This window comes from Gymnoscopelus microlampas (assembly GCF_963454915.1).
Source record: "Gymnoscopelus microlampas genome assembly, chromosome: 14".
Classification (NCBI taxonomy): domain Eukaryota; kingdom Metazoa; phylum Chordata; class Actinopteri; order Myctophiformes; family Myctophidae; genus Gymnoscopelus; species Gymnoscopelus microlampas.
Window position 1 is genome coordinate 7898475 of NC_139951.1, and position 25211 is coordinate 7923685.

Genomic DNA, 25211 nt, shown 5'->3' on the forward strand with positions numbered 1-25211 from the left:
TGGGGGACCCGCAGTTTGGGAACCAGACACCTTTACAAACAAATTGGTGAAGACATTTCTCGGTAAGGAATTTCTTCCAAGATTTGTGTAATATTCCCAGTCTATCACTTGGCAGCCATGTTTTTTACAAATGTCACAGTACCACCCAGTAATAATGAATTTATTCCTCATTGGTATCCAAAGAAAATTTGAAAGCTTCAACAGAATGTGAATTACATGTATAGGTGATGAATTCACCAATCCTGGGCATTATGGCGTGTAGAAAAGGGAGAAATGTCCAATTACATTGTTAAATATGCTTATAACCAATTGCTTCAATATTTAATTGTACTTATAATCACTTGACTATAATGTATATATGCTAATTGGATTCCTAGATCACCAAAACATTGGGTTAGGCACCATAATTACTTGTGTAGGGCAAATAATGAAGGAGTAATGGTCTTTTAAGGAACTGGTGGCGGCCATCTTGGAAATTTGACATTTCTAATGATCAGATTTCGGTAGACTTTTGATATGTTATTAAGTACACCTGATACTACAATAAACCATTGAGAAACCTTTTGTTCCATTTTTTTTTGGGTCAAACCATATTTGCACCCGCCTAATAAGGAACAGTCCTCTGTTGTGCTCACCAGTCACCACATCACCTTCTCCACATGTTAAACTATCCTTCTACAAGTGTCAGCCAGCCGTCCCATCAGATTAGGGCTGTTTCTCTCTCTAGGGGGAAAGATGTACATATCTGCGTACTTTATTTACATACTGTAATATTATATAAATGTACAGTAAGGTGCTCTAAAGTAACAATGTAATTCAGGGGTGCTGTGGATGAAAAAGTTATTTACAGGGGTGTCCTGAGACAAAATAGTAATAACAACAAAACTATAATAACAGCAGATTATTGTGACTTACTGTATGTTACTGTTTTACAGTTCAAACAACAGCTGTAGACAGGATGGCCAGTGGAACCTCAGCTTCCATCAGAGGTGAGTTCTATTAAAACACATGAAACCAGCAAAATGACACTGGTTTAGTTACATCTGTGATCTTTATTAATATTATATTTATTTTTCCAACCAGGGAAGAACAGCGTTTTTCGCTTACCCCAAATGTCACCTGTTTATTAGCGTTTTTATGTAAAAGAATTAGGGCCGACGTTTTCGCCGTTACTGCGCATGCATGCACAGCCATGTACGTGCGCATGCACGGCCACAGGATCCCCAGAGTATGTTGTTAGCTTTTGGTGCTAAGCGTTAACCTGTTGTTTACTCACTGTCTGACACGTGCATGTGCAGCCATGTAGCATGCACAGCCTCTGCAACTTGAGCATCATTAGTGCAGCATGTGGTATACTCTCTCTCTCTCTCTCTCGCTCTCTCTCCTTCCGCCCAAACCGACACTTTTTGTGAACAGGAAATAGAAAGTTGCTGATGCTGTGCGACTACAGTTCATCTACTAAACAACTAGATTAAATCTCAATCTACAGACAGCAATCGTTGACAGACAGAACTCGTTGACTGGTACACATGCTACATCGAATACTGTATATGACCGTACATTATAGTAGTATAGATTATACTGATGAAATATTTTGAAATGTCTTCATTAAATACAAAAATGTAAAGTCTATTGAAAGCCGTTTGTAAAGTCATTGAAGGCCATGACTTGTAAAGTCATGGCAGTTGCGGCCACTTCCGGGTTCCACTGCAAAATACTCAATGCATTTTTCCCATTGACTTTTCCAAAAATATTTATATCAATTAATTTAAGCCTAGAATCAAGCTATCCAGGCTCCTGGTGAATCATGACCATTAAACATTTTTTTCATACCCTAGGTGGGGTTGGTGAAAGGGCCTACTCTGTGTGGAGTTTGCATGTTCTCCCCGTGTCTCCTAGGGTAGTTAATACCCTCACAAAAACATGTAGTAATCCTGGTCACTATACTGCCTCCCCCTGGTCAGCCGGGGCGCCTGATGGAGGAGAAGGGAACTGGTTGGAATAACGTGTTCCTTCCACACGCTATGTCCAACCAGGGAAACTCCCCCCTGTCGGGTGATAAGAAGCGGCCTGCTTGCTCCTCATGCATTGAAGGAGGCATGAGCTTCAGCTTGGGCTCTCCCTAGGCTGGCAGAGGGTAGGTAGTGCCCAGGATTACATAGGCAAGTGGCACTGGGTGAAAAAATGTGGGTTACAAAATCGTGGGATAAAAATTATAAGTAAAAAAAAAAAAAAAAAAGAACAAGGTAGGCTGAGGCCCACAGTGAGGCTTTGAGGATGATGACACACACCTGAGTGAGAGTCAGAGTTGCATTATTTATTACATCATTTTGTAGCCGAACTGATCACCTGCTGGTAGATCAGATCTGTGTCAACATTTCAGTGTGATCTGTGTACAGTGATTACATTCCAGCTGCTTCATGTTTGTATGTGGAGTAAATGACAGACAGTGAGGAATGTACTCTGACTATCACTGTAACAGTTTTGTTATTAGTTATGTTTATGGTTTATGTACTTATTTTATTAACTATTGTTGGTTGATGCAATCTGCAGGACAGTGAACTTAACAATTAAAATAAAACTAAACCCTTCTTGTAGGCTAATAGAATAAAATTGAAGATCACAAAATAAATCTCCCGCACGCAAGCAGTGTCTAAAGACTGTGTGCTTCTCAGTCTGTCACGCCCCCTAGCATGACTCAACTCTCCTTATAAAGACACCTGTGATGGTGCTTGGGTGGTGCAGTGGTAAAGGATGTTGCATCCGTCTTTGTCAAGTGTCTGCACGAACACAATTGGCCCGTGTACGGGGGAAGCCGGGCTGGGAGGGTGATACTGGTCATTGCATGTACTCCTACGGCCTGGGGCGGCACCTGTCAGCGGGGAGTGTTGGGCGGGAGGAGAAGGACAAAGGTTCTACGTCCTCCTGGTGGGGGCTCCTCACTGGCAGGTGAGCCAGTAGGATAAATCAGCAGTGACAACACACAAATGTGTATGGGGAGGAAATTATTGGCATAACGACTAAATTGGGGAGAAAAAGGGGTACAAAATAAAAATAATAATAAATAAATAAAGAGACCTGCGGAGGGTTGAGCACACTACAGCCATTAGTAGACACACACCACCATACAAGAAGGACAATAAATAAATACAATATTATTATTGAATATATGACAAAAAAAATGGCTCCTACACTGTTTGTTACAAGCAAATGTGTTCATTATAAATATGATACATTTTGTGAATATTATAAGTAGTTTAGTTTCCACACTCCAGGCCTAGGGTAAACATATTGTATTATCTACACAAATAAAATACACATGCTATTAAGTTAATAATAATAATAATATGCCAGTCATATTGCTTCAAACTACTTCTTGAGCAACATGGAAGGAGATGACAGTAATAATAATAATAGCTCAGATTTATATAGCACTTTTCTATGTAAAGTTACTTTACATAAAGAAAAGGAAGGAACCAACTTTATAAAAAAAAAACAGTAAAAGATAAGTGCTAGATTAAAATGATAAAGCAGTGAAAGTATTAAACAATATATGATGCGTGCACAATCGGATTGGTGTTTTATAATAATTTATGATTCTATATCACAGCCAGTGGTGTAGTGGGGATTTTTCACAGGGGCAGCACTATTTCAATGAAGTCACACACACACACGCACGCACGCACGCACGCACGCACGCACGCACGCACGCACGCACGCACGCACGCACGCACGCACGCACGCACACACACACACACACACACACACACACAATGTGATAATTAGTGTAGCTGAAGCTGAATGTGTGAATCCAGGCTCTAAATAGTTAAATCAGGTCTAGTGTCAACACACTAATGTTGACATTCTGTCTGTCAGAGAACTATTACATGTTGGTTGATGGAGACCACATTTAGAGTCTGTTAGTCTATAGCAGTAGTTTTCAAATGTCATTTGTAGCTTCATGAACTGTTCTCATAATTGTGTTTATGCTTTCAGCTGCTAGCATAAAAGGCCTCTCCATCTTAATGTCTTAATAATATCCAACTTAATCTATTAAAACCGGGAAAGCATTCGTTTTATTTTAGATTTTAGCTATATGCTGTATATACAGTAGGTGGCCAGTGACTTTGGCCATTTTCCTTCCACACCTCCTGCATGGAGCGTGTGACCTGTGATGATGTTGGTTCGAATCCAGCACACAACACCAATGGTTGTGATAATGTGGATTGTGGAAGTTAAATGGTGGATTTGTGGATAGGACTCTATATGAAGAAACTTGTTTTATCAACAAAACGCATCGCATTCTGTTTGTGTGACATGCATGATCTGCAAAGGTTTTGAAAGCGAAACTGGCCAAAGTCACTGGCCACCTACTGTAGCTTCTCAGAAAACTCTAAGGATTTAGAACAGTGGTTTAGAACAGTGGTTCTCACAAATAGCAGATCTACAAGCTCACAGCGTGTAATTTTGTGCCGCGCTGCAAGATTCTACATCTGCTATCTTTGAAAAATCTTGAAAATGTTTTTAAAAATGTTGAATCATTTTGATCATTTTGGGGGTCGTTGGCCCGAAAATGTTTGATATCTTCTGGTTTGGAAGGAATTTGTAGAATTGGCCTCAGGTCTTAATGGGTTAATGTCCCTGTATCACCTTCTATGTGACGTTTCCTCTTTCAATGACAACTTCCCTGTTCTGTAGAGTCTTTGCAACATCAGTTCAGCATGTGTGGTTAACCATCTCTCTCTCTCTCTCTCTCTTTCTGTCTCTGTCTCTCTCTCTCTCTCTCTCTCTGTCTCTGTCTCTGTCTCTCTCTCTCTCTCTCTCTCTCTCTCTCTCTCTCTCTCTCTCTCTCTCTCTCTCTCTCTCTGTCTCTCTCTCTCTCTCTCTTTCTGTCTCTGTCTCTCTCTCTGTCTCTCTCTGTCTCTCTCTCTCTCTCTCTCTGTCTCTCTCTCTCTCTCTCTCTCTCTCTCTCTCTCTCTCTCTCTCTCTCTGTCTCTGTCTCTGTCTCTGTCTCTGTCTCTGTCTCTCTCTCTCTCTCTCTCTCTCTCTCTCTCTGCCACTTTTTCTGAACAGGAAACGTGTATCTGATGCTGTGTGACTACAGTTCATCTACAAAACAACTTGACTAAATCTCAATCTACAGACAGGGACCGTTGACAGACAGAACCCATTAGTAAAAGGTAAGGACTGAACCAGAAAATCAAACACATGTTATAATGTACAATAGAACTGTATATGACTGTACATTATAGTAGTTTACGACGATGCTGATGAAAAATTTTAAAATGTCTTCATTAAATACAAATTTAAAGTCTATTGAAAGCAGTTTGTGAAGACAAATAATATATATATATATATATATATATCAGGTTTTTCACTGGGATGGGTGTGGCAGTGTGTGATACTGAATAATATAGACTGGGATCAGTTTGCTCTGCAGGGAGCTAATCCACTCTGGGTCTGTAGAACGGATAGGGAAACAGTAATGCATGTACTGTATGTGTGTGTGTGCAAATTACAGGATACAGTAGGCGGGCTCTAGACCGGATCAGAGCACTGAACAGTAAATAGAAACTAGTCTTTCCACAACACTGCAGAAAGCCTGGTGACATGAGGTTAGAACAACAAGGCAGACATCGAGGCCTTGAGGCCTGTGAGGCACAACCCAGTGAGCTGCTGTCTGAGTTACATACTGATGGGTGGACGGAATCAGTTATAATATAACTTTTGAATATATACTATTTTTCATTCAAAAACATCAACATGATTCAATGGAGCTAACTTAGCTTCTTAGCTTGACGAGAAGGATCAATGAGAGTCAATGGGAATGCACTTCACCGTGTGTGAGGGGAGGTTCCCTGGCCAGTCCATGTGTGAAACTTTTTGTTTTCGGTATGTGCCTGTGGTGGCAGGGATAGGTAACCTGTGTGTGTGTGTGTGTGTGTGTGTGTGTGTGTGTGTGTGTGTGTGTGTGTGTGTGTGTGTGTGTGTGTGTGTGTGTGTGTGTGTGTGTGTGTGTGTGTGTGTGTGTGTGTGTGTGTGTGTGTGTGTGTGTGTGTGTGTGTGTGTGTGTGTGTGTGTGTGTGTGTGTGTGTGTGTGTGTGGCAGGGCGGTAATGATTAGGGTAGCCAACTATGCCACCTAGGGGATTGTGCCCTAGGAAATGGTTTTAGTAATCTAAAGTAAACCACCTGAGGACACACTATAACTCCTCACACAGTTCGTTGTACTTAATACGGCAGATATGTGGATATGGCACCAAAATATAATTCACTTTTATTCAATGTACAAAAGGGAATAGCAACAGTGGATGATGCAACAATCAATAGGTTACAATTGGTATGACAATGACTGTGGTTCAACAACAATATACATTGCACCTCTACAATGGGTCGATGCTGAGGCTTGCCAAGGGGAAGGGAGAACTGGCTAACCAGCCCAGGGCAGTGACACCCCAAGCTACAGCACACACAAAGAACATTGTAAAATATTCTAATCAGAACAAAAAAGAAAAGGGGATTCCACCACCACTGGAGCGGGCATCACCAGGTCCTGACTTGGGGCCTCAGCACCAGAACTAAACAGAGTGGGAAACAATACATTAGTGCGGCACAGGCACAATACATTGGATTATAATTATGGCTGTCAAAGTTAACTTGAATAATCGCAATTAATTCACCATTAACTCGATTAATTATTTTAATCGCAATTAATCACATTTTTATTTATTTTTGCCATTTGGACTATATCCGTAGTTTAGGACACAGCTCTCTATGTCTGTGAGCATGCTCCTTATGTTTTGCTGTTATGTGTTGTTGATATCTGGTCATTGTACAGTAGATGTTACAGTACCATTACTGTTGTTACCCCACAACTCATTAGGCATTACACTTATTTCTTCAGCTACTTTAAAAAGGGAGCTAAATGCTACAGTGTAACAGGGAGGCCACAATATTCTCTGCTCAATTTATGTTTGTTTTATTTTGTAGAATCCTGTATATGTCCATCATTTAATGTTAATGTAAAAAAAATATATATATATAAACATAAAGGTGGACACTACAGTACTCTTATTAGTAAATTAAGCAGATCATAATACCCATCTGCTGCAGCCTATTTTTATGCCAATGCAGTACCATGATGGGTTTTTTTTGGCTTTTTTATTTTTTTCCAATAATAAATAAACATACTTTTGTATATACTAAGCATATTTTTCACCCCCATGTTAATAGGGGTATAAAATATACCTCTAGGGTACATTGTGAACAGATAAAAGCAGATTACTTATTTGCGATTAATCGCGCGATTAACTATGCCAAAGCATGAGATTAATCGCAATTAAACATTTTAATCGTTTGACAGCACTAATTAAAATACATGTCTTATTATCACAGGTAATAGACTGTGATATACAGTAGGCGACCGGGGGTTTCACACAACATAATAAAAGAACCCAAATTAAACCCAAAACCAGGGCTGACGGTCAGGAGGTGAAACTACACCCAGGCAAAGCGTTGGCGTTGTGTTCCTCTTCACCAAGCCCTGGAAACACAAGCAGCAGTATCAGCCCACTATTCAATAGTGCTTAAGATCAATGAGACAAAACAGAGACAGACAGATGTAAACCTACCGGGACATTCAACGGCAAAACACACAGTTAATGCCCGCGGACACACTTCTCTGCGTGGTCCAGTCACACACACACAGCCAGGGGTAGACAGACAACCTGAGGGAGAGGGACACAGGGACTAAAACCTCATTAAACAAACGGTCAAGTTCATGACCAGAACATACTATATGCACTGCAGGCTGCTCGCTAAACAACAAGATAGAAGACATACCAGCACTGATACATAGTGACAACAAACTAAACTGCAGCCCAACAGGCCAGCTTTGTTTGAGGAAGCTAGACGCTCAGTGATGAAACGCACAACAACAAGCGTGGCAGCTGAAGCCAAATGGGCCAGCTTGGCAGTGGTGTAAACTAACTAAGTACATTTACTCAAGTATTACTTATTTACACTTTTGAGGAATTTTTACTTTACTGGAGTATTTCCCATTTCCAATACTTTTACTTCTACTCCACTACATCTCAGAGGCAAATATTGTACTTTTACTCCACTACAATTATTTGACAACTTTAGTTACTAGTTACTTTTCTGGTTTAGATTATTATCACAAAATAACTTTAACCACTTCAGCCCTATATACATTTCGGCCTTTGAAAATATCCGATCTACAAGCTCACAATGCGTCGCATCACGACGCATTGTGAGCTTGTGATATTTTCAAAATATTTGTTATAATCGTTTTATACATTTTGAACTTATTTATTACTTATATTTTGATGCAAATACTTTTGTACTTTTACTCAAGGAAATTTTTAATTACCAGACTTTTACTTGTAACAGAGTATTTCTAATCAAAGGTACAGATAGAAATACTTGCGGTAATCATTTTGTGATGGACACACCAATGAATGAGGATGTTTAGCTAATTAACCCATTCAATCCAGGAACACATCTGTGTCTTATATATTTGGCTATTCAAAAATAGCAGATCTACAAGCTCATAGTGCAGAGTGCAGCGCTATGAGCTTGTAGATCTGCTATTTTTGAAAGATCTTGAAAATGTGTGCAAATCTTCTGAATATCTGAATATATATATATTTTTTAAAGTGAACATTTGTAACTCAAATCTTTGTTTCACGGGGGTCCCTGGAACAAAACATTTTGAGATGGGGGTCCGCAGCCAAATACATATCTAAAAATGTTTTCTAAATCCTAACAGTATGTTGCTATTATGCAGTGGTGCTCCAACTTTTCCATGTCAAGGACCCCCAAATTGATGTGTACTTGGCCACGGACCCCCATCTTAAAATATGTTGTTCCAGGGACCCCCAGAAGCACAGATCGGAGTTAAAAATGTTTGCTTTAAAACATATATATATATTGAAAGATTTGCACAAATCTTCAGCGATTTTTCAATTTATTGAAGATCTAAGCTCATAGCGCGGCACTCGGTGGCACTCGGGCTTGTATATCTGCTATTTTTGAATAACCAAAGAAATCTTAAAATGACACAGATGCGTTCCCGTTCATAATGGATTAAGTATTAAAAAAAGAACACCTGGAGACAGACAGACAGACAGACTCCCTTTTGAACAGAGATAAACAAGCTCTTTCATTGAATAGGAGCTCTAAGGTCTCTATTTAGATATGGAGAGAGACTTTATGAAACACATGCCTGTGAAGCACTCCTAACATTGATAATAACATTCTTACGGTGGGTGTAGATTCTCTATTTTGACATGATGGTAGAGTGTTTTTCAAACGTTTTAATTATAAGGATCTACAGTTTGGTGCAAATTTAGGCCTGTTGCCTAACACTGCTCTAAAACGAACTTGAGTTTCACGGTACTTTGTGCATTCTTTTTTGATCTACATCAAATCTCTTCGCCAAAAATAGCCGATCTACAAGCTCACAAAGCATCCCGTTGGGAGTGGGACGTGTTGTGAGCTTGTAGATCGGCTATTTTTGGTGAAGGTTCCACCCAGAATAGGGAAGCTGGGGTTCAAGTGGTTAAACAAAGTTAAATAAAGTTATTTACAATCTGTCCTAATCTCTCAAGTTCACCTCGTGACATATTGTATCTTAGGGGGAAAGATTTACATATTTGCATACTTTATTTACATACTGTAATATCACATAAATGTACAGTAAGGTGCTCTAAAGTAACAATGTAATTCAGGGGTGCCGTGGATGAAAAAGTTATTTACAGGGGTGTCCTGAGACAAAACAAGTTTGAGAACCAATGTGTTGTCAAACGTTTTAATTTTAATGACCCCTATAACCCTGAGAGTGTACAAATGGAACCAAATGGACCCACAAGGGTTACAGACCTGTAAGGGTCCATTTAGAACCTCTCAAGGAACCCAGAGGGTCCCTGGACCCCACTTTGAGAACCACTGGTCAAATAGTATTCATTATATTGTCAAATGTGTGATATAACAGTAATGACAACAAAACTATAATAACAGCAGATTATTGTGACTTACTGTATGTTACTTTTTTACAGTTCAAACAACAGCTGTAGACAGGATGGCCAGTGGAACCTCAGCTTCCATCAGAGGTGAGTTCTATTAAAACACATGAAACCAGCAAAATGACACTGGTTTAGGGACGAGTCGAAATTTAGGAAAGGGGGGGTATGGAGGAAAATGGGGGAGGGTCATGCCATTTTAAATTTAGTCCGAGGGAGGGTCAACTAATTTTACTTTGAGTCCAAGGGAGGGTCATGCATTTTTAAATTAATAAAATAGTCCGGGTTTTTATATATTTGTTTTTACTACAGTTTTTCTGAATTCAGGAGAACTGTGATCAACACAACATCATCTACCCCTCCGTTTTCTCCCCAATGGTACTTCCCAAAAGGTGCCCTCTCCAGACCATGAATGTAGCATTTATTATGGTGAAAAATAAATGGTGAAAAAAACGCAATGCCCTCCTCCAAGGCTAAGAACATTGCCCTAACTCTCTAAACGCGCATCTCCAGTAAAGCTTGAGTATACTAATTGAGCGCTGTGTCACGCACATAATCATAGCCGATCTACAAGCTCACAACACGTCCCAGCGCGACGCAGTTTGTGAGCTTGTAGATCGGCTATTTTCGGTACGCGATACAGCGCGCAACAAAGTGTCCAACCGAAACCTATAACCCTGCCGGGCGCACGCACTCACATGTCCATTGTCCATTCAACAAGAGCAGCAGACGCACACAGAGAAGCGCAGACAATCAGTGATCCGTCTTAATTTGAGACAGATAGCCTACAGTAGGTATTTGTGGACGAAAAATAATTATACTGTTCATATCCTCTCTCTCTCTCTCGCTCTTTATCTAATATAGCCTTAGATAAAATCTCTCGTAGATGTATTTCATCGATTTTAAGTAACATGTATCTCTACGAGTCTTATCTACCTACCACCCCCCAGATTGCTGTGAAATGTCAGCTTCAAAGACCGTACTTCTCCAAACATGTACAAATGCTAAATATAAGGTGCAATACCCGCTTGCCCCAAATGTTAACTCGGTGTAAGGCGTGTTTGTGCAATATATTAGTCCATATCTTTCAATAAATAAGTGTTTTGATCCCGCCTGTGGCCAATTCTGTCGGAGGTTCCCAATGGGCGGTGGTACTGGTGACGGGGCGCATCTGGTGAAATCCAGAATTACACTCAATGTAAACAGAAAGTAAACGAGGGGGGAAATGGCGTTCGGCAACAAACGGGAATAAAACACTTCTTCATGGGAAAATATGAACTTATACATTACACAAACACAACGGACACCGAGTTAACATTTGGGGAAAGCGGGTAAGCACCTTATATTTAGCATTTGTACATGTTTGGAGAAGTACGGGCTTTGAAGCTGACATTTCGGCGCCAGCAATACTGTAGGTGCCCTTTTGAAATTCCAGCCCCTGCCTCTCCAAATCTCTCTGCACGTCTCTGTACACATCACATGTGCAGATTGTGCACTCCAGGCACCTGCCTCTCATTATACCGCGCTTGCCTTTCATATTTGTTTTTAATACAGCAAGTGTTCTCTATTGATGATGCGCAGTGTTGCTATGCTCATTTGGGAAGTGCTTGCACTGTATTTTAATGATGTGACGCGCACGTCGCTTAACACCTATATAGGTCACACAATGGACACTTGATATGCACAGGCTAATTCCTATGTTAATGTACCTGGCGTGAGTCGGTAGCCTTTGTAAACTTTGTTGAAGTGTGAATTTAAAGTAGTTTTAAATCTATGCGTGTGCCTGCGCGTGCTCCTGGTCAAATAGGCCGTCTAGTGAGCATTGCACCCCTGATGATGCGTCTCAAGCAGCGCTACTTTGAAGAACGTAGTCACTTCCATGGCCAGACGGGCGGTGCTAAATTCAATTCTTTCTGACAACTTGGTCCTTCCATCAGCACGGGTAGCTTATGTGTAAATCGTCGGACTCTGAATCCGTGCGTTCCATAGTCTGCGGGATCGAATCCCACTACAGTTAATAATTTTCCGCGAAGCAACGTTACTTCTTACGGTCAATTTATTTACTCGAAGTTAAGGTTAGGAATAAGATTAATGTATAATAGACATAATTTTACTGAGGTAAATGTCATTGATATTTTTAGGGGAGGGTCATTCGTTTTTTTTTAATCACTTGGGGAGGGTCATTGATTTTTTTTCCCATTCAGAGGGAGGGTCATGGCATTTTAAATTAGGGCACATATATTTCCTCCATACCCCCCCTTCTGTAAATTTCGACTGGTCCCTTAGTTATATCTGTGATCTTTATTAATATTATATTTATTTTTCCAACCAGGCAAGAACAGAGAACCAACAGAAATGAGAATTGTTCTGATCGGGGGAAGACGACGTGGAGATGAACCCAGTGGAAAGAGTTCAGTAGGAAACATCATCCTGGGCAGAGATGTTTTTGAAACAAACAGTAGAACAGTCAAGAGTGTCATGAGACAAGAGGTAGTGTCTGGTAGACAGGTCACTGTGGTCGACACTCCAGGATGGGGGTCTAATTTACCCCTAGATCTGACCCCAAAACTGACTCAGTTAGAAATCCAACAGAGTGTGAATCTGTGTCCTCCAGGAGGACCCCATGCCTTTGTCCTAGTGATGCCATTGGACAACACATATGTAGGAACAGATCTGTCAGTAGAGGAGCATTTGAGTCTTCTCCTCAGTGACCGAGTGTGGAAACACACTATTGTAGTGTTCACTGTAGCTGATAAAAACAAAATGAGACCTGATGTCATTAGATCTGACTCTGACTTTAGATATCTTACTGAGAAATGTGAAGGCCGCTTCCATGTTCTTAACATTAGTGACAGAGGAGACAGAAGTCAGGTCACAGAGCTGATGGAGAAGATAGATCAGATGGTGACTAGTAATGGTTGTCACTATGAGACAGAAAAACACGTCTCAGAGGAACTGAAGGAGATGGAGAGAACTATCAGCAGAAGAGCAGAACAAAGGAGGGCAGACGCTCAGAAACAAACAACTGGACTTCCAAAAGATACTGGTATGTTTTGATTTATGAGTTCATGTCTGTCTGTCTGTCTGTCTGTCTGTCTGTCTGTCTGTGTGTCTGACATCATAGAATAATAATAATGTACATTACTACCTAGACTAGACTCATGCAAGTGTGTGTGTGTGTGTGTGTGTCAGTGTGTGTGTGTGTGTGTGTGTGTGTGTGTGTGTGTGTGTGTGTGTGTGTGTGTGTGTGTGTGTGTGTGTGTGTGTGTGTGTGTGTGTGTGTGTGTGTGTGTGTGTGTGTGTGTGTGTGTGTGTGTGTGTGTGTGCGTGCGTGCGCAGCATATTGCTACTGTTGGGCAGAAACCTCATATCTCCACATTTCAACTTTTTATCTTAATCCTTAAATGAATGCCTTACTTTGTCACACTACAGTTTCACACAATATCAGATCTACAAGCTCACAACACGTTGCATCGTGACGAGAGGAAAGTGGTTAATTCTGTCTGAGGGTTTTATAAATATTTAACCAGTGGAAAGCTTTAACCCATTAAGACCAGGAACACATCTGTGTAAACACTTTAACCATTATTTTATACTTTGGTTAAGCTCATAGCGCGGCACTCGGTGCTGCGCTATGAACTTATAGATCTGCAATGTTTTTGAAAAATCATGAAAATTTGTGCAAATCTTTGAATATATATTTTTTAAGAGAACATTTTTAACACAAATCTTTGCTTCTGGGGGTCCCTGGAACAAAATATTTTGAGATGGGGGGGGGGGGGGCAGACAAATACATATCATTTTGGGTGGTCCTTGACATGAAAAAAGTTTGAGAACCACTGATATATAGCAACATAAGTAACATAAGTAAGGAAAAATACACTTTTTGGATTTAGAAGACACGTGTAGAATTCCCAGAAGCAAAGATTTGAGTTACAAATGTTTGCTTTGAAAATATGTATATATATTCAAAGATTTGTTCATATCGCGGCACTCGGTGCCGCGCTTTGAGCTTGTATATCTGTTATTTTTGAATAGCTAAAGGAATCTTAAAATGACAGATGCGTTCCCGGTCTTAATGGGTTTAACAAGAGCTTGTGACTAAATAATAATTACATTACAGTCAGTGGTGGAAAGTAACTAAGTACATTTACTTAAGTACTGTACTTAAGTACAATTATGAAGTATTTGTACTTTACTTGAGTATTTCCAATTTACGATACTTTTACTTCTACTCCACTACATCTCAGAGTCAAATATTGTACTTTTACTCCACTACAATTATTTGAGAACTTTAGTTACTTTTCATATATAAATTATTATATTATGAAACATACTTTAATCACTTTAGCCCTATTTTATACATAGGCTATTTGAAAATTGCAGATCTACAAGCTCACAACGCGTCGCATCGCGACGCGTTGTGAGCTTGTAGATCTGCTATTTTCAAACATTTTAGTACTTTTACTTTTGGTACTTTAAGTACATTTTGATGCCAATACTTTTGTACTTTTACTCAAGTAAATTTTGAATTCTGGACTTTTACTTGTAACAGAGTATTTCTATATTGCAGTATTGGTACTTTTACTTAAGTACAGAATTTGAGTTCTTTTTCCACCACTGATTACAGTAAATACATTGGAACACAGGCTGTTTTTTCTATTTCATATCAAGCAGTGTTCATTTTGTCGACTAAAACTATGACGAAACATTTTCATCCACTACCTTTTATCACTGACGAAAAAAGAAGAAAACATGAAATAAAAACTAAGCTATGATGACTAAAACTAGGACCAAATATATTTACAATTTCATAAAAAAAAATTAAATAAAAAGACTACAATGTTAGATGGAGGGACTGGTGTTCTTTCATGTCATTTTATTATGTCATTCTACACAACACGTCACAGACTTGTTGTGAGCTTGTAAATCGTCTATTTTCAGCACACAGCTAAGTATAAATCAGGCATTACAACGCTATCACAGCCCGCTAAAATACATATTTTCGTCGTCTAAATTAACTGTAGATCTAGTTGACTAAAATCCTATGATACTAAAACTAAAACTAGACTAAAACTAAAACATTTCAAATGACTTAAATATGACTAAAACTAAATGGAATTTTATTCAAAAGACTATGACTAAAACTACAAACTAAAACTGATGACAAGTAATGGTTTTGGACATACAAGGTTTCCACCCGACAATGAGGATATGTGAAAATAAATGGAGGTACTTCCTGGTTCTACTGGCAGTGTGTACTAGATAGATGAAGCTGATCAGTCCTGCACACACACACACACACACACACACACACACACACACACACACACACACACACACACACACACACACACACACACACACACACACACACACACACACACACACACACACACACACACACACACACACACTGTTGCATGAGTCTAGTCTAGGTAGTAATGTACATTATTATTATTCTATGATGTCTCCTGGTGGATATTTGTTCTGAACTGTACACTGAACACACCTTTCTGCTGTTAATATGTTCAGCAATTTCATTATTAGATATTAAGAACAACATATAGACCTGGACATTTTAGCCTTGTTTCTTAATCATATCAATCCTGGCATGCCTAATTTGCGCATGTTGTTATGCTGTAGGTGATCATTTCCATACAAATCTACAAGCTCACAACACATTGTGTTGTGAGCTCATAGATCTGCTATTTTCACTATTTGTTGTGTGATGAATTGTGAAATAATTAAATGTCTTAACACTCGCGTGACTAAGCAATCAATGGGACCGATTTTGAGAATTGAAAGTGGCTTAACTTCTCTCAGGAAGCTCTGAGAAAGTTCCCCTTTCATGACTTTTCCTAAATATATGTTTCAAACCATCTCCGTTTTTTTTTTTTTTTTTTAACTCATTATAAATATGAAATACATACCATGTATCCCATCCCAGCCGTTTTATTTCGGCTAAATTGATCGCTCTCCCCCTCTCTCCCCCTCCCTAGAGCACTTTACACCTCGAGACCCCCCACAGAGCGGCCCGTAGACAGCAGACTTTGCTGTGGCCATGTTGCCATGTCTGCTTATTCTAAGCGACTTTGGGCTTGTTTTTCCACGTCTTTCTATTATTATTATTATTATTATTATATATATAATTACATTATAATGGTAATAATTTTCTACTCCACTACAGCTCATAGGCAAATCTTGTACTTTTACTCCACTACAATTATTTGAAAACTTTAGTTACTTTGCAGATATAAATGTATTTTCATACTTGTTTAGATTAGAGCTCCATGTCCTTTCGTAATTTCTTTTTTATTAGGTGAATATTTATATAAAAAGGCCTAACCAGGGACTGTCGTTGCAAATTAGCCTCGGCTATAAACCCCACAATGGTTTGATGCCTCACTGTTTTGTCAGGGCACAACGCATGCAGTAACATTTTCATAGACCTGACTGCTCATTTCTCTCGCAAAATTTGGCAACCCAATGCTGCGCCAACAGTACTGATCTACAAGCAGAGGGCTCGTCAGCCAGCGACTGTTTTATGTTTGTAGATCAGATATTTAGCGCAGGAGTAGCAGGAATGAGCACATGTGTGGAACATAGCGGTGTGTTCTCTTGTTACGCTGACAGGCAGGAGGAGAGGAGACGTTTCTGTCAGTGTGAACAGCTGATAGAATGAGAGCTTTACGCTCAGACAATAATGTGAATATTATATAATATAATATTGGTTTGTCAAGAGATATCCATGTGTTTTGGACAATGGAGATAGTCACGTAATTAGACAGTGGCTTCAGCGTTCATATAGGCTCCATGTTTCCCTCAAGAGTTTAATGTGACGCTACAGATTGCACTGTTTTATACGCTTTTTTATAAACATTTTACAGAATCTGCAGTTACCATTACTACTAAATTACTACTTTTTAAAATGTTTCTGCCTGCAACAACAGAGTGAGTGAGCTAACTGACTGAGCAGAGTGGAGTTGAATGGCTATTTAAAAGACAATGGAACCCCCCACTGGGTGGGTGAGAAGGTGTCAGTCAGTCTGGTCCAAAGAGGTGAGACAGGAACCAATAGCAGAGCTTGATTTCTTGTCCAAATTGACCGTTTAGCAGGCTGTGTGTAGGATAATGCAACCCCAGTCATGCCAGTGTTAAGTGGTTAAATAAGAAGCTGTCAAAGTGAAAGTAAACAATCTTTTTCTCTGACAGGACTGACTGACCTCAGGATTGTGTTTTTGGGAAGGCGTTGGTCTGGCAAGACTTCAGCAGGAAACACCATTCTGGGAGGAAGTGGTTTTAAAGTTAGTCTGAGGTCAGTGCAGTGTGAGGTGAGACATGGTGAAGTATCAGGGAGACATGTGACAGTGGTGGACTCACCAGGCTGGTACTACAACAGTCCACTACAGGACACCTCAGAGATGGACAAACTGGAGATCCAGAACAGTGTGTGTCTCTGTCCTCCTGGACCACATGCTGTTCTTGTGATGGTTCCTCTTAGTGAAGCATTCACCAAAGCACAGAGAGTAGCATTAGAGGAACACATGACACTTCTGTCACAGAGCGTGTGGAGTCATGCTATAGTACTGTTCAACTATGGAGACTGTCTGGGAGACAGAAGCATTGAGCAGCACATTGAGGCTGAAGGAGAAGACCTCCGCTGGCTTGTTGACAAATGTGGGAACAGGTATCATGTCTTCAACAATCAGAAGACAGATGACACTCAGGTCACAGAGTTGCTGGGGAAGATAGAGGAGATGGTGACAGGAAACAGAGGTGGACACTATGAAGATGATGGAGATGTTTCAGAGACGTTGTCAGAGAGGAAGAAGATCACAGAGGAACATGTCCAGACATTCCTGACCAAGACACAGAGACAAAGAACTGCTCTGAAAGCTGTGTTTGAAGGTGAGGTTTATCTATTACAGTATGTTTATATATTACAGTATGTAAATAAAGTACGCAAATATGTAAATCTTTCCCCCTAAGATACAGTATGTCAGGAGGTGAACTTGAGAGATTAGGACAGATTGTAAACAACTTTATTTAACTTTGTTTAACCACTTGAACCCCAGCATCCCTGTGTGTGTGTGTGTGTGTGTGTGTGTGTGTGTGTGTGTGTGTGTGTGTGTGTGTGTGTGTGTGTGTGTGTGTGTGTGTGTGTTTTGCGACCATGCGTGTGTCAGTGTGTCTCTCTCTCCTTGACCTTGATTGATTAATAATGTATATTCTAAATATTGCGACACATTCTACATAAAAAAAGATGCTGTAAAAAGTAAAAGCTTAATATTATAAAGCATGGGTCTTCAACAGGGGGTCTGGGACCCCTAGTGGGTCCTCAGAGTTACTACAGGGGGGCCGCCAAGCCGATCGACAAGCTTGTAGATCGGCTATTTAAGACCAAGTACAGAGTCACAGGTCAAGTATACTCAGTATTGAGGGTTTAAGTGGTTAAATGTCTGAACATACACATTAACATGAATCCAACATATTAATAGATAAGATAATGTATAAACAAACATTCATTTACACAACATTGATGATAGTGCTGTCAAACTAATCTATGAAGATATCTATGAAATCTATGAAAAAGTTTAATCTGCAGCATAATTTTTTCCATGTTTTGGGGGTCCCTGCTTCATTTCTCTATCAGCTAAGGGGTCCTTGGCCTGAAAAACGTTGAAGAGCCCTGTTATAACGGATGGTCGAAGTAACTAATTACATTTACTCAAGTATTCTATGCAAATTGAGATAAATAATACATGATAAGCAATACATACATTAGGAGCATTATTAGATCAAGACCGAGTGCCGCGCTATGAGCTTGTATATCTGCTATTTTATAAAAAATGTGAAAATGTTTTCCAATCGTTGACTGCATTTTATTTTTTATATATATTTTTTTACTCAAATCTTTGCTTCTGGGGGGTCCCTGGAACAACATATTTTGAGATGGGGGTCCGCGCCCAAATACATATCATTTTGTGGTCCTTGACATGAAAACCACTGATATTTTAGCAACAAGTTTTTTCTTCAAATTTTTGTTCTAGGATTTAGACAAATGTAGAATCCCCAGAAGCAAAGATTTGAGTTAAATCGCAGATCTACAAGCTCATAGCGCGGCACTCGGTGCCGCGCTATGAGCTTGTAGATCTGCTATTTTTGAATAGCCCAAAGAAATCTTAAAATGACAGAGATGCGTCCCAGGTCTTAATGGGTTAAGTGAAAATGTCTATGCAGGACTTTTACTTTTGACAGTATTTGTACACTGTGGTATTTTTTACTAAAGTAAAATATCTGAGTACTTCTTCCTCCATTGAACTGATCTAATGACCAACAGATTGACACATTGGTGATTTAATTCATGTATTTTCAACTCATTTGCATAATTGATCACATCATATTCAGTATAACTTCAAATTATTGATTCATTATTTTTACTGTTCTGTGGTCAGTGTTGTTGCAGAATTGTTAAACATGTAATAACTCATTTAGCTGAATCTCTGAATCCAATCCTAAATCAGTGTAAAGTGAACTAATGCTGTGTGTGTGTGTGTGTGTGTGTGTGTGTGTGTGTGTGTGTGTGTGTGTGTGTGTGTGTGTGTGTGTGTGTGTGTGTGTGTGTGTGTGTGTGTGTGTGTGTGTGTGTGTGTGTGTGTGTGTGTGTGTGTGTGTGTGTGTGTGTCAGGAGAACATCAGAGTCTACCAGATGTGAAGGTGATGTTGGTTGGTGGAGAACAGGATCAGAGGAGCAGAGCTGGAGATCACATACTGCAGAAGGCTGTGTTTAAACGAATTCCATTCAAGGTGAGTAATATTATATGAATGTAATGTTATAATGAATGACTTCACTCAAAGTAAGTAAACAGTAAAGTGATCAAATATGTTTTCTGAAGATAATGTAAAAGTATCTGCTGTCATGAATGTTCATTGATCATGTGATCAATGAACTGTCAGTGATCAAAACACACAGACATGGAGTCCAACACATGTAGATTCTCATCATGTCTGTAATCTTTAATGCAAACCATGACTGTGTGTTAGCTCGGTGGTTCTCAAACTTGTTCATGTCAAGGACCCCCAAAATGATACATATTAGTCTGTGGACCCCCATTTGAAAAGATATGGCAGGGACCCCCAGAAAGGGAAGATTATTATAGCTATAGGAGTGATTCTCAACCATTTTAACTTCAAGGAGACACAATTTGATATGCATTAAACCACTGTCCCCTGTTTATCTCTGGAATTCCATCTACACAGTAAAATCAGTGTTCATTTAACTCTGAGAGTGTACAAATGGAACTAAATGGACCCGTGAGGGTTCATTTGGTTGCATTTGTACACTCTCTGAGTTAAAGACCCATAAGGTCCCATTCGGTTCCTAACTATCAATCATTTGGCTGGGGACCCTCTAGAACCCCCTCAAGGACCCCTGGGGGTCCCCGGACCCCACTTTGAGAACCACTGTGTTGGCTAACTTTATAGGATTACACAGTAACAACAACACACTAATCAATTTATTTAAAAAAGGAAAAATCGATAATCGATTATTAAATAAAATAATACATTAATAATCATGACCTATTTTGAGCATATCATGGTTTAACCCATTAAGACCTCGAACGCAGGTTGTCACTTTTTATTTGTCACTGTGTCACTTTTTGATTTGAGCTAAAAGCATAATTTTACACTTTGGCTAATCTAAAATAGCAGATATACAAGCTCATAGCGCGGCACCGAGTGCCGCGCTACGAGCTTGTAGATCTGCTATTTTTGAAAAATCGTGAAAATGTGTGCAAATCTTTTAATATATATTGTTTTAAAGCAAACATTTTTAACTAAAGTCTTTGCTTCTGGGGGTCCTTGGAACAAAATATTTTGAGATGGGGGTCGGCGGCCGAATACATATAATTTTGGGGGTCCTTGAGATGAAAAAGTTTGAGCACCACATATAGCAACATACGTTTTTCAGAGAACTGGAGGGATGTAGAAGACATTTGTAGAATCTGCTTCAGGTCTTATTGGGTTAAAGTCTCAAAAACGTTTTAAAAAACTTAAAAGTTTGAAAATAGCCGATCTTCAAGGTCACAACGCGTCGCATCACGACGCGTTGTGAGCTTGTAGAATTGATATTTTCACTGTCTTTGCATGATATTGTTGTCTGACGAAGTATGAAATAACCCTTAAATGGTTAATCAATGTGGTAATAAATAACATTTTCTTATAAGAAAAATACCCGCACAACTCGATTATTTGATGAATTGAAAAAGTAATCGATAAAGTAAATCTGTCACTGTTAGTTATTCTGTTTACTTCCATACAGTAGCTCTTTGCTGGTACTGATTATTAACCTGTGTGGAAAAAGTAGGCTACCCAACCTCAATATTTGAGTCGAAATACTCCTGGTCAAACATTTACTCAACTACAAATGAAAGTTGAATAATGATGCTCTCTGTTTCAGTGGTTTAAAGTAACTAAGTACATTTACTCAAGTACTCAAAGTATAGTTTTTAGGAATTTTTACTTAGTAGTTAGTAGTAGCTTACTAGAGTATTTCCCATTTTCAGTACTTTTACTTCTACTCCACTACATCTCAGAGGCAAATATTGTACTTTTACTCCACTACAATTATTTGAAAATGTTACAATAGTTACTTTTCAGATATAAATTATGATATTATGAAACATACATTAACCACTCTTGCCCTATTTTATACATAGGCTATATTTGAAAATAGCCGATGTACAAGCTCACGGGGTGCTCCTTCCATTCCGACATCTCACCACTCCGACTAGTGGCTTCCGCGTGCGGTTAAGGTTAGGGTTAGGGTTTGGTATAGGGTTAGTCAACGTCGGAAAGGCGACATGTCGGAAAGGAGAAATGCACCCCAAGCTCACAACGCGTTGTGAGCTTGTAGATCTGCTCTTTTATTTTTTTTATCTGCTCTTTTCAAACATTTCAGTACTTTTAATGTAGGTACTTTAAGTATATTTTGATGCCAATACTTTTGCACTTTTAATCAAGTAACATTTAGAAAACAGGCCTTTTACTTGTAACAGAGTATTTTTATATTGTCATATTGCTACTTTTACTTAAGTAATATATCTGAGTACTTCTTCCACCACTGCTCTGTTTAATAAAGTGCTCTGAACATCCCCTGTGGAGAAGATAGAATGTCAAATTAACGTATGCGTCAAGCTTTCAAACACAGAGTTTCAACTTTTAGAGCTTTTTTCAGTTTCAGAAGTCATTATGACATGATATTAATCCCATATTACTGTGGCATTGTTAGACAGATATATGGATAATATTACATTCAGTGAGTTAATTACTGGTAAGATTGAAGAGGAACTCCAGTGAAGACAGAATAGAGTGAATGTTTTTATTATAATGACTAACATACAGTAAACTTCATATTCCAGGAGTTTAAAACCCACACTAAACCGACAGAATGTGTCAGAGAACAGAGTGAAGTTACTGGAAGAAAAGTGAGTGTGGTGAACTGTCCAGACTGGTCGACTACCCCTCCATCACAGAAGATCAAAGACGTCCTTCTACACGGTGTGACTCTGTGTTCTCCTGAACCCCATGCTGTCCTGTTGACTGTTGATGTCAGGTCCAGTTTCTCTGAAGCTGACAGGAGATCAGTGGAGGAACACATGGAGCTGCTGGGGGACAGAGTCTGGAGACACACTCTGGTTCTGTTCACAGAGGGATGGTGGCTGGGAGGGAGACGTGTTGAGGAGTACATAGAGTCTGAAGGAGAACCTCTGAGGTGGATCCTGGAGAAATGTGGATACAGATACCATGTTCTAAACTCCATGAAGTGGGACATTTCAAATATATTAAAGCTGATGGGGAAAATCAAATACATGGTGATGAGGAACAGACGACACTTTAGACCTTCGAGACAGATGACACTGCTTGAAAAACTGAAAGTACAGAAAACCTTAACAGAAGAAGAATGGAAGAAGAGAGAGCAGGAGATGATAGAGAGGATGTTGAAGTCTGTGGTGACGGAGCCAGAAGAACCAACCCTGCCAGCTGTCAGGAGAAGGAACAGCATGGACCTAGAGGATGCACAGAGCATGGACTTTCCTCCCGATAGTGAGTATCTGTGTGTGTGTGTGTGTGTGTGTGTGTGTGTGTGTGTGTGTGTGTGTGTGTGTGTGTGTGTGTGTGTGTGTGTGTGTGTGTGCGTGTGCGTGTGCGTGTGTGCGTGTGTGCGCGTGTGTGCGTGCGTGCGTGCGTGTGTGTGTGTGTGTAATGGATGGCCGCATTTTCATGAAACTTGGAGGGAAATCAGTAGGCTGCGCTGAGGTCAAGGTCAAAATGACATCATGGTTCATATATGAGGAACAGAGACATGTAGAGATGTTGTGCTGGGCTGCAGGGTTTTCACATCCAGGTGTGTTTTTATTATCATTGTAAATGTCTTGCTGTCTGTTGTCTTCTGTTCCAGTGAGTGGTGGAACACGCTCTTCAGGATATGACACCATGAGTGAAGCTCCTACCCAGACTGATGCTGATGTAAGAGTGAGAGATGAAGATGTTTCATAGATTAAACTTTAGTCTGACATTAATCACACATTTTAATTCTTATTTCTCTACTTTACATTTTATTTTATTTCAAGTCTGTGGTGAAGGAGCCAGTAGAATCATCCCTACCAGCTGTCAGGAGAAGGAACAGCAAGCAGTTTCAGCCTCCTAGCAGTGAGTATCTATATCAAGTACAACATATCATCATGTCAGGTGGAAACCTTGTATGTTCAATACTGTTACTTTTCAGGAAATGGGATCCAATAGAGCACCGAAGTGTGACATTACTGCCGCTAGAGGCCGCTATCGCCCTGGGTAACGGAGTAATTTGTTGCATTAGGAATCCTATAAATCTTAGATTGTGTCATATAAGAACTGTGTTCCAAAAATAAACAAATCCCCTCTGTGATTTTACTCATATGAATATGAAGCACCAACTGACAGTGGAAAAAGTACTAATTTATCCAAAGAGTAAGATTATTATATATTTTTCTCCAAACACAGATGTTATCAAATGTAACTCAATATCATAAATGACACAAAGTCACATTCCTGACTAAATGGCTGAGGTGATATTTATTTATGGAACACAGTTCTTATATGATGTGATGTAAGATTTCCAATGGGATTTCCAATACAAAAACACCTCTGTGACCCAGGGGTAACGGGAGTGACGTCAGGACTTCAGTACTCTGTCAGTGGTTCTCAACCTGTGGATCGGGACCCCCAGGGGGGTCCCCACATGATTTTTGCGGGGGACCCCAGATGATAGTGAAGTGACAATTTAAGGACTTTTAAGACCTTTTTAATACGTCAACAAAAGGGGAAAAAAAACATTATTGCAAATATTTATCTGTGGAACCGAGTGAAAAAAAAACATGTATGCCTCAACTCCTACATTTAAGTTCTTATCAGGGTGGGGGGTCCCCAGTTCGGGGGGTCACAGCCTGAAAAGGTTGAGAACCACTGCTCCAAGTAGTTATTATGTAGTCACAAAAAGCTCTTGTTAATACTCTAAAGTCTAAATACAGAGATACGGCTTCTGCTCGACAGCGATGATTTTGTAATTGTGTGTGTGCGTGTGCGTGTGCGTGTGCGTGTGCGTGTGCGTGTGCGTGTGTGTGTGTGTGTCTTGCTGTCTGTTGTCTTCTGTTCCAGTGAGTGGTGGAACACGCTCTTCAGGATATGACACCATGAGTGACCATGTTTCATAGTATCTTCATAGATAAACAATAATAAAACACATTTTTAATTATTTTCTTCATGTTTTATTTCATTTTAAGTCTTCAGTGACGGGACCAGAACAATTAACCCTACCAGCTGTCAGGAGAAGGTACAGCTTGGATTTTATTCCTCCAAGCAGTGAGTATCAATATCCTGTTTACAACATATCATCATGTCAGGTGGAAACCTTGTATGTTCAATAATGTTACTTTTAGGAAATGGAATAAAATAACCCATTTCAATGGGTAGTTATTATTTAGTCACAAGCTCGTTTATACTTTTTATTGGTTCAATATTTATAAAACCACACTACTTGGGGCATTAATGTAGGAAAACGTTTAAATATGGAGATACGGCTTCTGCCCGACAGCAATGAATTTGTGTGTGTGTGTGTGTGTGTGTG

The 25211-nt window shown here is 39.6% G+C and overlaps 1 protein-coding gene across 1 annotated transcript in view; it reads left to right on the forward strand.

The window, feature by feature from the left end:
- Positions 1–19675: 19675 nt before the first annotated feature.
- Positions 19676–25211, forward strand: part of LOC311060014 (GTPase IMAP family member 2-like) — a gene marked incomplete at its 3' end in the record, with an annotated part of 101564 nt that continues 96028 nt past the window's right edge. Inside the window, exon 1 of the mRNA XM_084078139.1 lies at positions 19676–19852. Coding sequence (XP_083934265.1) covers positions 19766–19852 — 87 coding nt within the window. The 5' untranslated portion in view covers positions 19676–19765. The remainder of the gene's footprint in view (positions 19853–25211) is intronic.